At 43.8% G+C, this 14,413-nt stretch overlaps 1 protein-coding gene across 1 annotated transcript; it reads right to left on the bottom strand.

Annotated features, from left to right (window-relative positions):
- Positions 1-330: 330 nt before the first annotated feature.
- Positions 331-1,840, bottom strand: LOC100501680 (uncharacterized). The gene is made up of 2 exons (NM_001196357.1): positions 1,275-1,840; positions 331-1,164 (listed from the first exon to the last, which is right to left on the bottom strand). The coding sequence occupies exons 1-2, from the start codon at positions 1,800-1,802 to the stop codon at positions 712-714; spliced, it is 981 nt and encodes a 326-aa protein (NP_001183286.1). The 5' UTR covers positions 1,803-1,840; the 3' UTR covers positions 331-711.
- Between the last annotated feature and the right edge of the window lie 12,573 nt (positions 1,841-14,413).

Raw genomic sequence — 14,413 nt, 5'->3', positions numbered from 1 at the left:
GTTGTTCCACATGCTGATAGCTAGGGGAAGCAATACCAGATGCAATCAGAGGCTTTTGGGCCATATGCAATATACAGTAATGAGAATACAAAGAATTATCTATCAAACCAACAAATTGGATACGTGTAGTTTGGAAAAGATTAACTGTAGGATATAACTGAACCGATCATTGCCTAACGAAGTCGCCAGAAAGTACGTTGACACGTGAATTAGGGTCAACACAATTGTAAGGTACTTGATTTCTGGGTATAGGTTATATATAGCTGTCATGTAGAACGGAAAATGCCTATATTATATACTATGTTTGCACATGAAACCGGTAAGCACAATATGCAAGACACTTTCGTCGTGGCCACACCTTCCTAATTAAGAGCCTAACTCTCTTTCACTCAGACTCTAAATTAAGCGTTCCATATATGTTTTGATAATTTTGGTTGTCAACACCGTACCTTGCTACTGTACAAAAGGAAATCCACACGAACTATATATATACGGTCTCCAACTTGGAGGAGCTAGCAGCAACCAAGATACTCATGTATGGGTACGGTACTAGCTCGTCATCAGTATGTATATATGATAATGCCAAACCAAAAGATACCTAGCAGCAGTATGCATGCTAGCTATTAGTATAGGTCTGTGGAACAATGACCATATATATATAGCTACTTCATCGAGGACGACGGTCGATCTGAGATTCTGAGATTGCATTGGTTAAAAGTTGAGGACGCTGGGGTAGTAGGGAGACCAGCTCTCCATCCATGGGCTCCGCAGCTGCGTCAAGAAGGGGTCCTGCATCCACTCCTGCTGCTGCTTCGCCACCTCCAGCTGCGGCAGGCTCAGCGTCGACGGCCTCATCAGCACCGCCGGCAGCGGCGCCTCGGGCTCGGCCACCTCCTCCTCTTGCTTCATGCTCATCATCACAGGCGGTGGTAGTGGTGGTGGTGGTGAGATGCCGCCGACGGGCATCGTTATCATGATCTCCACTCCTCCCTGCCCAAGCTGGGTTTGTTGGTCCTGGTCGGACGACGACATGGAGTCGGCGGGCGATCCGGCGTTGTGGGACGCGGACGGCGTGGCGCGCGCCAGCTCCTCCATGGCCACTCGCTGCTCCAGCTCCTTGAGCGACACGGCCTTCCGGTAGACCTTGCACAGCACGATGTCCTCCTGGTGGTGCAATGCAAGCACACGATCGATCGAGTTACATAAGATGATTAAGATTGCTAGCTTAATTACATATGGACTGAATTAATTAATTAACATTTATATATATTTACCTTGGGCGAGTTGTTGGTGGTGGTGGAGGATGCCGCCGCCGCCGCCGATGAGTCGCCGGCGACGGTATTATTGTTGTTGTTGTTGTTATTGCAGGCGTCGGGGAGGCGGTACTCGTTCATGACCCAGTCGGTCTTGGTGCCACGAGGCGCGCGGCCCTCGTAGTAGACGAGCGTCTTCTTGAGGCCGATGAGGCGCTTGGGGTCGTGGGCGCAGCGCACGGCGCGGTCGGAGCCCGTAGCCTTCCAGAAGCCGCGCTCCGTGGTGCGGCTGGGGCGGGCGCCGGACGACTGGTGGTGGTGCTGCTTGGCAGGCCGGCCGCCGTCGCGGGGCACGAAGAAGTACCACTCGCGCTCGCCGATGCGCGCCAGGCCCGGGAGCTCCCAGGGGTCGTGGCGGTACAGGTGCACCGTGGGGATGATGTCGAACTTGAGCTTCCGCCCGTGCGCCACCTGCTTCAGGTAGAACTCCAGCAGCTCCTCCTCGGTGGGGTGGAACCGGAACCCTGGCAGGTCCAGCTGCTCCGCCATGGATGGATCGACGACGACGACGACGACGACGATAGATGGAGGGCGGCCGGTGGAGATGAGCTGATAGAGATGAGAGGAAAGAGCAGGCCGGGTTCCCTCGGCATATATAGGGCGGGGACATCATGGCGTCATTATTAGCGAGCTGATCGAGAGAGTGTGTGTGGGGATGATGCGCTGTCGTCGCTTTCCGCCTGCGTCGTGTGTGTGTGTGTTGCAATGCAAACTAAGAGTAGACTTGCTGCAGATGAACAAGTGAGTGGCCTGACCTGACAGACGATCGACGACTTGGTCCATATATTGGTGCACACTAGCTAGCTAGCTACTAGCCCTTCTTAATTCATGTGCATGCAGTTGTTGGGCACCCGTAGCTTTCTCAAAGGATACGATCGAAGAGAATCCGTTATTCTTGACGACGACCTTGACCATTCATGTCTCATGTTAATTAATTCTTCCTATATATATGCATTTTAATGGCTTCTTTTTATATATATTAGCACTGATCGTCGATAAACCTTTATTTAATTAGCACATCACTTTGCTACCACACCTGCAAGCATAAGCATGCACACTTTACACACACACTCGCACGTGCACTATATCTATATATATCCGCGAAGTTTAGACAAACATGATCGTCCATATTACTTATTCTCCCTGTACGTTGCTAATGAACAGTCTAGCTAGTTTAATTAGGGTTTTAGGGATTTAATTAGGGTTTTTTCCCGCTTCACTCCGTAGAGCCACAGCTTTGCGATCGATCGAGAGTTATTCCTTTCGATGTGGATGGCCTTTGTTTACTTTGACACAGGCCGTACTTACGTTGAATTTTGACGCGGTAAAACCTGTAGAACACAATCTCGATCGTACGCATAGAGCTAGCTAGGAGGGAAATAATATCAAATATAACACATACACATTCATACAAAGAAACAAAGAAATAAAGAAGAACAAAACACCGTCAGTTTTCCATGTACAAGACTGACTGAGTGTGACGGACAGATGGATCGATGGAGTGTGTTTAATTGACGACGTGCGTGTCAGTGCTGACACGTTGAATTCTCCCCTTCGCATTGCCATGCCATGCCAGTCATCAGGCCGGCGTGTGGCCATGACTTCCACAAGGAAAAGAATTTCCGAAGCTAGTAGCTCGATCACACGCTGCGTTTTCCGATTGGATGGTGGTGATGCGGGCGCTCTCTTCCATTCCATGGCAGCCCATGCATACCCTCCGATCCAAGCTGCTAAGCTACGACTACGACCCTCTCTCTTTCGGCCGTTCGTCTTCCATCCCTCGGAAAAGGAAAACCGCGTACGTACGCGTTGAACCGTTCCAAGTCCTGAAATGATTCTCCCTTTTGACGAAATTAGTTGCTTTTTTTTCTAACAGGAAATCATTATATTGCGCGCGCCAAAGAATTGTCAGGCGGCGAGGCGGCTGTTTGCCTAAAGTGGTGGCAGTTTTCCGGCACATTACCATTCGCATGCTGCGGCAACAGTGGACCTGCACCTGCATGCTTGCTTGGGTGCTTGCTATACAAGTGGGTGGCAGATTCAGGAATCACTTGTATAGAAAAGAGCTCAAAGCCTACGGCACCCATAAATTATCACTGGCGGTTTCAGTTACCACGCGCCAGAAAAAAAACCAGGTGGGTTCGGCTTGGGAACCGCCAGTGGAAACATATTTCCACTGGCGGTTATCGTAACACAACCGTCAGTGGAATTATGATATTTACACTGGCGGTTGGTGTAACAGAACCGCCAGTGAAAATCTAATTTCCACTGGCGGTTCTGTTACACCAACCGCCCTATTTCCACTGTCGGTTGTGTTACGATAACCGCCAGTGGAAATATGTTTCCACTGGCGGGTTTTCAAGCCAACCGCCAGTGAACTATGAGTTATAAATACCACTCTTTCTCCCCCCGACAGGAGCTGTACGCTCGCAGCCAACTTCCATTGGAGGCGATTTTGGAGGTCCAGATTTCACAAAATACAAGGGGGAGGTTTTGGTCTTCATTTTTTGGAAGAAGGTGGATAAGAAAGGTTGGTTTATGTTTCTTTGTCAATTTTTGTTCGTTCTTGCTCAATTTTAGCCACATTTTGGATCTAGGGTTTTACATGTGAGAGAGAAGAGTATATATAGCTAGGTTATTTTCTCTATTTCCTCAAATGAGGTTGCTTAAGATGGTTGGATTTTGTCTATTCCCTCTCCTTTTTCATGTTTAGTTCTCAAATCAATTTATCCATGACATATATTTATATAGTTGCTTAATGAATGGTGAATGTGTTGGAGAGGGAGGATGATAGGTTTGGTAATTAAGATTGTTTTTATTAATTGTTATGAAAGGTTGGTTTAATTATGTTTCAATTGCCAATTATTGTTCATTTTTGCTCAATTTTAACTACATTTTGAAACTAGGCTTTCACCATGTGTTAGAGATAGGTTTGGGTATTAAGATTTTTTGTTTATTAGTTGCTAGGAAAGTTTGGCTTATGTTTCTTTTGCCAAATTTTGTTCATTTTTCCTCCATTTTAGCCACATTTTGGATCTAGGGTTTCACCATGTGTTAGAGATAAAGTAGTTAGGTTGCCTAATCCAACCGCCTATGACCTTGTTGTATAAATACCCCTTCATCCTTCCCGACAAAAACTGTGTAGCTCGTGTGCAGCCCAACTTTCATTGGAAGGCCAGATTTCACAAAATACAAGGGGGAGATTTTGATTTTTATTTTTTGGAAGAAGGTCGCTAAGAAAGGTTGTTCAGGTTTCTTTTGCCAATTTTCTTTATCCATGATATATTTAGTTGTTAGGAAATATTGGTATATGTTTCTCTTGCCAATTTGTGTTCTTGTGTGTTTTATGTTACTTTTTTATAGGTGATGATGGAGAGGATATCCTGGATGTATAACTTATCAAGGCTAGATCCATCATACATATCTGAGGTCCATAGGTTTATTGTTGTCGCTACGAACCATGCTTGGAGAACAAAGACAAAGCACATATATTGTCCATGCATGGACTGCAAAAATGCTGTTGTATTTGATGACACAGAACAAATCATATCTCATCTGGTATGCCGAGGATTTGTGAAGGATTACATAATTTGGACAAAGCATGGAGAGGGTAGCTCTTCGCCTTATACAGCTGGAAACCCTGCGAACATCGACGACAGCTTTCAGTTCGTTCACGAGACACAACAACCTCTTCCACAGAGCGAACATGTAGTGTCAAATGTTACTGATCATGGTTACGCTGGAGGAAATGAACGTGAAAGAACCCATGTTCTGCCAAATGTTATGGACGAGGAAGATGCAGAGTTGTTAGAGGCAATGTTACGTCGTCATACAGATCCATCGATGTTCTTCATGAAAGGTATGGAGTCCCTGAAGAAGGCAGCAGAAGAGCCTTTGCACGACGAGTCTAAGGGCTGTACCAAAGAGTTCACGACGCTCCAGTCTGTGTTAAAGCTGTTGATGTTAAAAGCTAGATATGGTCTATCTGATGCTGGCTTCGATGTGTTCTTGAGTATTGTCGCAGACATGCTTCCAAAGGAGAACAAAGTGCCTGCTAACACGTACTATGCAAAGAAACTAATCAGTCCACTCACTATGGGCGTGGAGAAGATCCACGCATGTAGAAATCACTGTATCCTTTATCGAGGTGATGATTATAAAGACTTGGAGAGCTGCCCAAAGTGTGGTGCAATTAGGTACAAGACAAATAAAGACTATCGAGAGGAAGAGCGTGTTGCATCTGTGTCTAAAGGGAAGAGCGAGTAATTAAGCTGGCCAACTGTGGCGCTAGACAGGTGATTGGTATCTTATACTGTGCAACTTGGCCGATTAGCCACTATCATCTGCTGATCTAGAGACAGGTGATTGGTATCTTATACTGTGTAACTTGGCTGATTAGCCACTATTATCTGCTGATCTAGATCGGTCGTGAGTGCGATTGTCAACACAGACTCGAACGAGATCGGTGTTATGGTATGCGTGTGTCGTATGAAAACATTTAATCTTTGCCATCTTTATAGACGACAACTCACGTCCATCTCGTAAAGATGACAAAAGACTAGATTGTCTCGTGAGATGCGGATATAGCTCATACTATAAAAATAAAAAGGCTAACTTACTCAGGGCTTGTTTGGGTAATCTTGTATTGGAGTGGATTGAGGTGGTATAAGGTGTATTAAAATCTAATATGAACTAATTTCTCTTTCGATCCCTAAAATACACTTCAATCCCCCTTTATCCAAACAAGGCCTCAAGTGCCTCCCAACTCTATTTGGCACATCCATACTTTAAAAACATAATAGGCATGAATACCCAAACAATCACCATTATTATGACCTAACATAATTTTACTCTGTAAAACACACACACGGTAGTCATAATAATTTAGTGTCATCATAAATTCCTAAAACTAGTGAAAACCTGATTCTTTTAAAATAGGCTTCTTTAAACTCGCAATATAGCGACTCGGTAAGACGGCTGCACTAGATCCATCCTTAAAAAGAGATTACTAAACAGAGAGTATCATATCATATTTTCATTTAGTACTAGGTACTATACAGAGAGTGTGACAAGCGTGGACTTGCTTGGTGCTAGGAGACTGGAGACAAACGGTGAGCTTAGGTGTACCATATAAAAATCAAGACGTGGAAATGGAACGGAGCTGGGGCCATCCCATCCATCCCATCCATCCATCCCTGTCGCTTGGACCGGTTCTTCCATGGATGCACAAGCAAGTCCATGGTTGCTGGTATCGATGGATGTTGCCTCTTGCCGGAGAGAGTCAAGTCCATATGGTTGCATTTGCATTCCTGTCCTCCAGTGACATTCAGCCACACACGACGAAGGCCACAACATCTGATCGATCTGAAGCTTCTTTGAAGCGGTCCAAGTCTTTTACTCTGGAGAGATAGATGAGGCTTGAAAGTAGCCTGTCACTCTTCTTGTTCTGTGCTGGAGAGAGAGAGAAAAAAGAAGCCCATGTTGGTGGGTCAGTCGCCTCAGTGCTCTGCTCCCAGTGGGTTCCATGACGCTTCTTGAGTTGGAAGACCTGGAAGAAGAGGTCGCTAGTGATCCATCTTCTTGTTGAAAGATCAAAAATACAGTACTGTGACACATGAAAAGATGCCTGCGTGACGCCGGCCTGACACTCGGTGGAGCTGACCTGACCTGACCCTGACCTGCTGGACAGATGAAGAAATCAAATGTGAACTGGACAGGGAACAAGGAATGAAGAAGCTTCCTAACTTCATCTTCAGACTAACAGTCCAACTTCTATATTCTGTGCAGTGACATCTAGTATGAAACATTTCACCAGCTTGCCTAGGCAGTACAAAGTACAAGAAACCCGAATTTTTTTATTCTGGACAGGAGCTTGCTCTTTTACATACTGGGCACATTTAGTCATGTACCCAGGTGAACCCAGGTCATGCACGGCTCTCCTCTGTCCATACACACACCATCCATCCCTGATTACTCTTATCTATCTAGAAAACCATACTAGCAGTGCTTGCTGGGTGATGACACCAGTCATCTACGAGCTACAGGAAAGGACCATTGGCTAGACCAGTAGAGCAGGACTATTAAGAGCGCGCTGGCAGCCAGTCCAGTCCAGTCCTGAGCAAGGACTTCTGGCGTCATTTGGTGTTTTTATTGGATGACTGCCGCAAAAACTTCCATCCCTTCATGCTTGATTCGTCCTTCTTGCCTTGCCTCCCTGTCTTCTTTAGTAGCTGTACAAGTTTTGATGGGGGTAGCATCAACATCGATGATCTCTGCGCTCTGGAGATGTCTCTGCTTTCGCTTGAATACATTCAGCCTCTTCATCTACCCGGTAATAAGCCTGGTAGCAGAATGATTTGTCAGGGGGGATGATATCGCATTGTGACGGATAGATTCTAGTTCATCAGTTAAGTTGAGAAGTCGCTGAAGTCAACATTACCACACAAGTGCGGGGTGGAGAGAGGACTTTGAATGAGTTTGGCCGGTTGTTGAAGTTTGTTTCAGGCACCCCTGAGTTCGGTTCGAAGTGGATTGAGGGGATTAAAGGAGTTTAAATCTCTTTCTAGTCATATTTGAATAGCAGGGGATTTAATCCTCTTCAATCCCCTCCAATCGCCTTGCATCCGAACACGCTCTCAGGCGACGTGAAGTGATCCACGTCGTGGCCAACCTGTGTCACAATATAGATGAATCTTGCAAACACGACAGCAAATCATTGAGAAGTACATTAGTAGTTCTACAAAGTTAATAGAATGTCATACCAATCAATGCATCAAAATTACTTTTATTCAACAAATAATGGTAATAAATAAAGCCAGATCAACAAAATAGTAGGTTTGCACAGGCCAAACAACCGGTTTATCGAGTACCAAGTACAGGTTGGTGCAGTTTACTATACTAGACCAGTGGGCAGCAAAATAAAGTGTGAAAAACATTGCCGGAACAAAAAAACTATAAGGGTTCATAGACATAACCTTGTATCGCAAGTGATCAGTGTCCACAAGGCTCCACTGACGTCTGCATTTATCATAGCTCCAGTTGTTCCCTTCTCTTGGAAAGTCAATCCATTCTGGGTGACCAAACTAAGATATTGCACATCAATTAAAGACACTACGAATAGGAAGAAATATATAACAACTGAAATGCAGCTGCCCATGTTACGAATCAATACGACACAAAGTAGATCAAACACAGAGAAGACACAGATTTAACGTGAAAAACCCCTCCAGGCGAAGGGGAGAAAAACCACGAGCGCCGGCCAGCAACAATATCACTATTTTTCGGGTGGTTACAGATCGCAGGAGATTTACAATAAGGTGTCGATCTCCTGCGGATTACAAGTGAATTTATAGAGGCGAAACCCTAATGTGAGTAGGGAACGGTCCGTACCGGCTTGGGTCGGAGCGTAGCGATGCCAACTTGGCCGCTTTCTTCAGAATTTGGATCACAACTCAACAAACTCCACCTTGAGACAAATTTCTTGTAGCATCATAATAGCAAACTCCACCTCAAACAATGTATCATCATCATGCCGACGCCAACAATCACTAGGGACTAATTTGTAATACCAACTAAGCTTGAGCATAGCTCAAACTTACCAACAGCAACATGCTTCGTCATCATATCAGCAGGATTATTATGAGTACTGATATTGCATATCTTCACCAAACCCTTCTCAATGATATCATGAACGAAGTGATAACGAATATCAATATGCTTGGATTTCTCAGTAATCATCTGATCTTTGGTGAGATAAATAGCACTCTGGCTATCACAATGAATGGTAATGCAAGGCTTAATTCCACATAGCTCTGAATATATACATTTCAACCATAAGGCTTCCTTAGTAACTTCTGCAATCGCCATATACTCAGCTTCTGTGGTAGACAAAGCAACAGTATCCTGTAAACGAGCTTTCCAACTCACAGCACAATCTCCAACGGTAAAGACATAACCTGAAAGTGATCTCCTCCTGTCTAAATCACCACCATAATCTGAACAACATAGCCAATCAGATCATCTCCAGATTTACCAAAACATAAACAAGCACTAGAAGAACCACGTAGATATATGAAAATCCACTGAACGACTTTTCAATGCTCTTTACCAGGATTAGACATGTATCTAGCAACAACGCTCATAGCATGAGACAAGTCAGAACGAGAGCAAACCATAGCATACATGAGTGATCCAACAGCCCTAGTGAAAGTGCATTCATCCCTTTTGTGAGTTTTGGTGATTTGGATAACAACACATTTAAAGGTCTAACGAGTTTGCTAAGTGTTGAATAGGAAATTCAGTATGATGAACATACTTGAATAGTGTATAATGATCAGTGAACAAAGGTTCAACACGAGGTTAAATAACCAATGAGCAACTGAAAGCTAACTTCCTAGAGGAGGTCGTAGGAAGTTAGTTGCGCATGCTAACTTCCTAGAGCAGACCGTAGGAAGTTAGCTTTTCGTTTGACCGGTCAAAAGCTGAAATCTAACTTCCTAGAGGTGATCGTAGGAAGTTAGCGGCTCGGTTAACCGCACCCGCGGATGAGCAACTGAAAGCTAACTTCCTAGAGGAGGCCATAGGAAGTTAGTTGCGCATGCTAACTTCCTAGAGCAGACCGTAGGAAGTTAGCTTTTCGTTTGACCGGTCAAAAGTTGAAATCTAACTTCCTAGAGGCGACCGTAGGAAGTTAGCGGCTCGGTTAATCACACCCGCGGATGAGCAACTGAAAGCTAACTTCCTAGAGGAGGCCATAGAAAGTTAGCTATGCATGCTAACTTCCTAGAGGAAGCTGTAGAAAGTTAGCCGCCCATACTAACTTCCTACGACCGCCTCTAGGAAGTTAGCGGCTTGCTTGACCGCACACACGAGTCAGCATGTGAAAGCTAACTTCCTACAACTTTTATAAAATACCGTAGGAAGTTATGTTTATTTCCTAGAGCTGCCAGTTGCCTCTCGGAAGTTATTTATTTCCTACGGTTTGTTATAAAAGCTGTAGGAAGTTAAAAACCCGTAGGAAGTGTATGATTTTGGTGTAGTGAGACAATGCAAATGGATATAATATGATCTCTATATTGGTTTGAATATATGGACAAGACCTGAGAAATCACTACATACATATGATCAGAATAGAGGATGAAGTGATTAAGAGAATTGGTCAAGACAAAGTGAATAAGATATGAGGAATCGTGAATTGGCTTGACCATATTACTATCAGTCCATATGCTTCTATGAGAATCAAACTAGAGCTTGATTAATCTTAATAGTTATATCTAGAAGACATTCAAGCAAGGTTCACAATATTGAAGAAATGATTCTCTCAATGGATGCTCAATATGATGTGACTCAATAATGGCTTGATAGGGTGAAGATAGCAAGGAAAGGGCTTCGAGGAACTAAGCGAAGGTGAAGGCCAAGCGACGGCTTGTGGACCGAGGTACCATGGCTAAGGTGAAGAAGAGAGTACTTGCACTAATTCGATGAACTAATCAGCTATGAAGAGTTATAACATGTTGATGTATCAGTAAGGTGACTTGAAGCCATGATTTGAACACATATACGGTGATATGGTACAAGTCACATGGTTTGATTTGTGTTTGCTTCAAAAGGTGAGACAAACATGTTTGTGATTCTTATGAAGCAACACCATGGAGAAATCACACATGAGACACCAATGACTCAAGAAGTTTACTTAATTATATTTTATTTAACTTGAGTATAGGAATCGTCGTACTATCAAGGGGGATCTGTTGGGACCATGCTTCGTCGCCGAAGGTCCTGCAGGAAGAAACACCTTCGGCAAAACCTGTTTATACGTGATACCAAAATTACCACTCATGAAGCTTCGGTATAATGGCGTATCCGAAGATGAAGGATCAAACCGACCTAAAGATGGAATGACTTTTTAGCCCATAAGGGTCTGAGTCATAATTGTAATCTTTTGTAAGGGGTATGATTGTAATTTCTTACAGGCTGCGTCCTGTGCCTATAAATAGTGAACAATACTCATTTACTGTTCACGCAATCCTGTAATCGCTAACGCATTACTCTGGAATTATTGTTTTCTGTCAAGGCGAAGGTATAAATGTAACTAAACATCATGTTTTAATATTTCGATTTATATTATAAAATGAATGAATGATATTATTTATTCTTGGTATTCTTTAGCGTTTTATATTTTATATTTCATTTCACATTATTTTACTTCTGATCACGAAGGTAGGACCTTCGTGATTTATCATTCATAACCTTCGTACGAAGCTCATTAAATCCTCAGGGAAATAATGCTTCAGTGGACGAAGGGCTTTAACATTTAAAATTCTATGTTGCCTTGTTCTTAATTCATAGCATTTGAGAACAAGTCCCCAACATTGGCGCCCACCTCCGGTGAACTCACTTCCACTTTCTTGAGACAATGGCTTCGTTCAAGAACCAAGCTGGAACTGCTTCGGCTCTAAAGCTGATTCTCCCGATAACAGGCGGTTCATGCTCAGAGCCGGCTAACAAGAAACAGAAGAAGGAGGCACAGAGAATAGTACAACATGTAGGAGTACAAGGACCCTTCATCAAGTCAAGATGGTCTCACATTCCAATTACCTTCTCTCAAGAGGATCTTCAGCTCAAGGATTACCCACACAATGATGCTATGGTTATCTCTTGTGTGATCAAAGGATTTCTGGTCCACAATGTTTTGGTTGATATAGGCAGTGCAGTGGATATTATATTTGCTAAGACCTTCAGACAAATGCAAGAGCCCGAAGACAAAATTCATGATGCTACGCACCCTCTTTGTGGCTTCGGAGGAAGACAGATTGTAGCACTCGGTAAGATTACCATGCCAGTGACCTTCGGATTCGTCAACAATACAAGGACTGAGCAAGTTGTGTTTGACATTGTCGACATGGAGTATCCTTACAATGCTATCATCGGTCGCGGAACACTCAATGCTTTCGAAGCAATTCTTCATCCAGCATATCTTTGCATGAAGATACCTTCGGATCAGAGACCTATTGCTATTCATGGGAGTCAGGAAGTTGCCAGAAAGGCCGAGGGGAATTGGACTGATTCAAAAGCAATCCACAATATAGATGAAACCGAAGCTTGTGAGCAGTACAAGTACAGAAGGGAGAAGGCTGCTTCGGCCGATCAACCGAAACCCATGCTTTTATGCGAAGATATCGCAGAGCAGAAGGTGCTGCTGGGATCTCAATTGTCTGAGCAACAAGAGAAAACCTTGATAAGGTTTCTCTTCAACAACAAAGATGTTTTTGCATGGTCAGCTAATGATCTTTGCGGAGTCAACAGGGATGTTATTGAACACTCGCTCAATGTTGATCCATCCTTCAGACCCAGAAAGCAGAGGCTTCGGAAAATGTCTCATGACAAGGCCGAAGGTGCTCGGAATGAAGTGAAAAGACTCCTCAGCGCCGGAGTTATCAGAGAAGTAAAATACCCAGAATGGCTGGCTAACACTGTTATGGTAAAAAAGGCCAATGGCAAATGGAGGATGTGTATTGATTTTACTGATCTCAACAAGGCCTGTCCGAAGGATGAGTTTCCATTGCCAAGGATAGATTTCCTAGTTGATGCAGCAACTTCATCAGAGATTATGAGTCTGCTGGATTGTTATTCAGGCTATCATCAAATTTGGATGAAGAAGGAGGATGAGCCAAAAACCAACTTCATAACCCCTAGTGGAACATATTGTTACCTTCGGATGCCTGAGGGGCTCAAGAATGCTGGAGGGAGCTTCAGCAGAATGACAGCGAAGGTTCTTTATTCTCAGATAGGCAGAAATGTGCTAACTTATGTTGATGATATCATTGTAAAAAGCACGAAGCAAGAAAATCACATTGCTGATCTGCAGGAGACCTTCGCTAATTTTAGACAGGCCGGTCTAAAGCTGAATCCAGAAAAGTGTGTCTTCGGAGTAAAGAAGGGGAAATTCCTTGGTTGCCTCGTTTCAACAAAAGGGATTGAGGCTAATCCAAATAAAATCGAAGCTATCCCTCGAATGGAACCACCAAGCACAAAGAAGGGGGCTCAACGATTGACAGGAAGACTAGCATCTCTCAACAGATTCATATCTAGATCAGCAGAGAGAAATTTACCATTCTTCGAAGTGCTAAAGTCAGCCGAAGTTTTTCAATGGGGACCAGTTCAGCAGAGAGCCTTCGAAGAGCTGAAGCAATATTTGATAGACCTAACGACGTTAACTCCACCAACGCCAGGGGCTCCTCTGTTGTTATATGTGGCAGCTTCGTACTCAGCGGTAAGTGCGGCACTTGTCCAAGAGAAGCTTGAAGGGCAAATCAAAAAGCAAGCCCCAATATACTTTGTATCCGAAGTTCTTAGTTTATCAAAGAAAAATTATACAGAATTGGAGAAGGTGTTGTATGCTGTTTTGATGGCTTCCAGGAAGCTTCGACACTATTTTCAAGCATACAATATAATTGTTCCTTCTTCACAACCATTGAAGAATATTATGAGAAATAGAGAAGCTACTAGAAGGGTTGGAAAATGGGCTGCGGAACTCAATGAGTTCTGCATTGATTATGTGCATAGATCTTCGATTCAGTCCCAAGCGTTAGCAGACTTCATTGCTGATTGGACGCCAGGGGCTCAGGAAGAAGCGAGTAAAGATGCCGAAGTTTGGACAGTATTCTGCGATGGTTCTTGGGGAACCTTCAGGACAGGAGCAGCCGCTGTGTTGGTCGCACCCTCCAAAGTTAAAACTTGCTACGCAGCAAGACTTGATTTCAGTTGCACAAATAACATTGCTGAGTACGAAGCTTTGCTCTTGGGTCTTCGAAAGTTAAAGGCAATGGGAATTAGAAGGGCAGTTCTTAAAACTGATTCCCAGGTTATTTCTGGTCATATTGACAAGAGTTGCAAAGCAAGAGACCCGAAGCTTGAGAAATATTTAGACACGGTCCGAAGGATTGAGGCTTCCTTTGAAGGGTTCTCTGTCAAAAATATTCCTCGAGGAGAAAATGAACATGCTGATTTGCTAGCCAAGTCAGCAGCATAGAGGCTGCCCTTACCTTCAGAAGTATTTTTCGAAACAATAAAAGCACCTTCGGTTGAACTTCTTGAAAGAG

The sequence above is a fragment of the Zea mays genome, chromosome 6 (assembly GCF_902167145.1).
Source record: "Zea mays cultivar B73 chromosome 6, Zm-B73-REFERENCE-NAM-5.0, whole genome shotgun sequence".
Taxonomy (NCBI): Eukaryota; Viridiplantae; Streptophyta; class Magnoliopsida; order Poales; family Poaceae; genus Zea; species Zea mays.
This window is presented reverse-complemented; position numbering and strand designations above follow the sequence as displayed.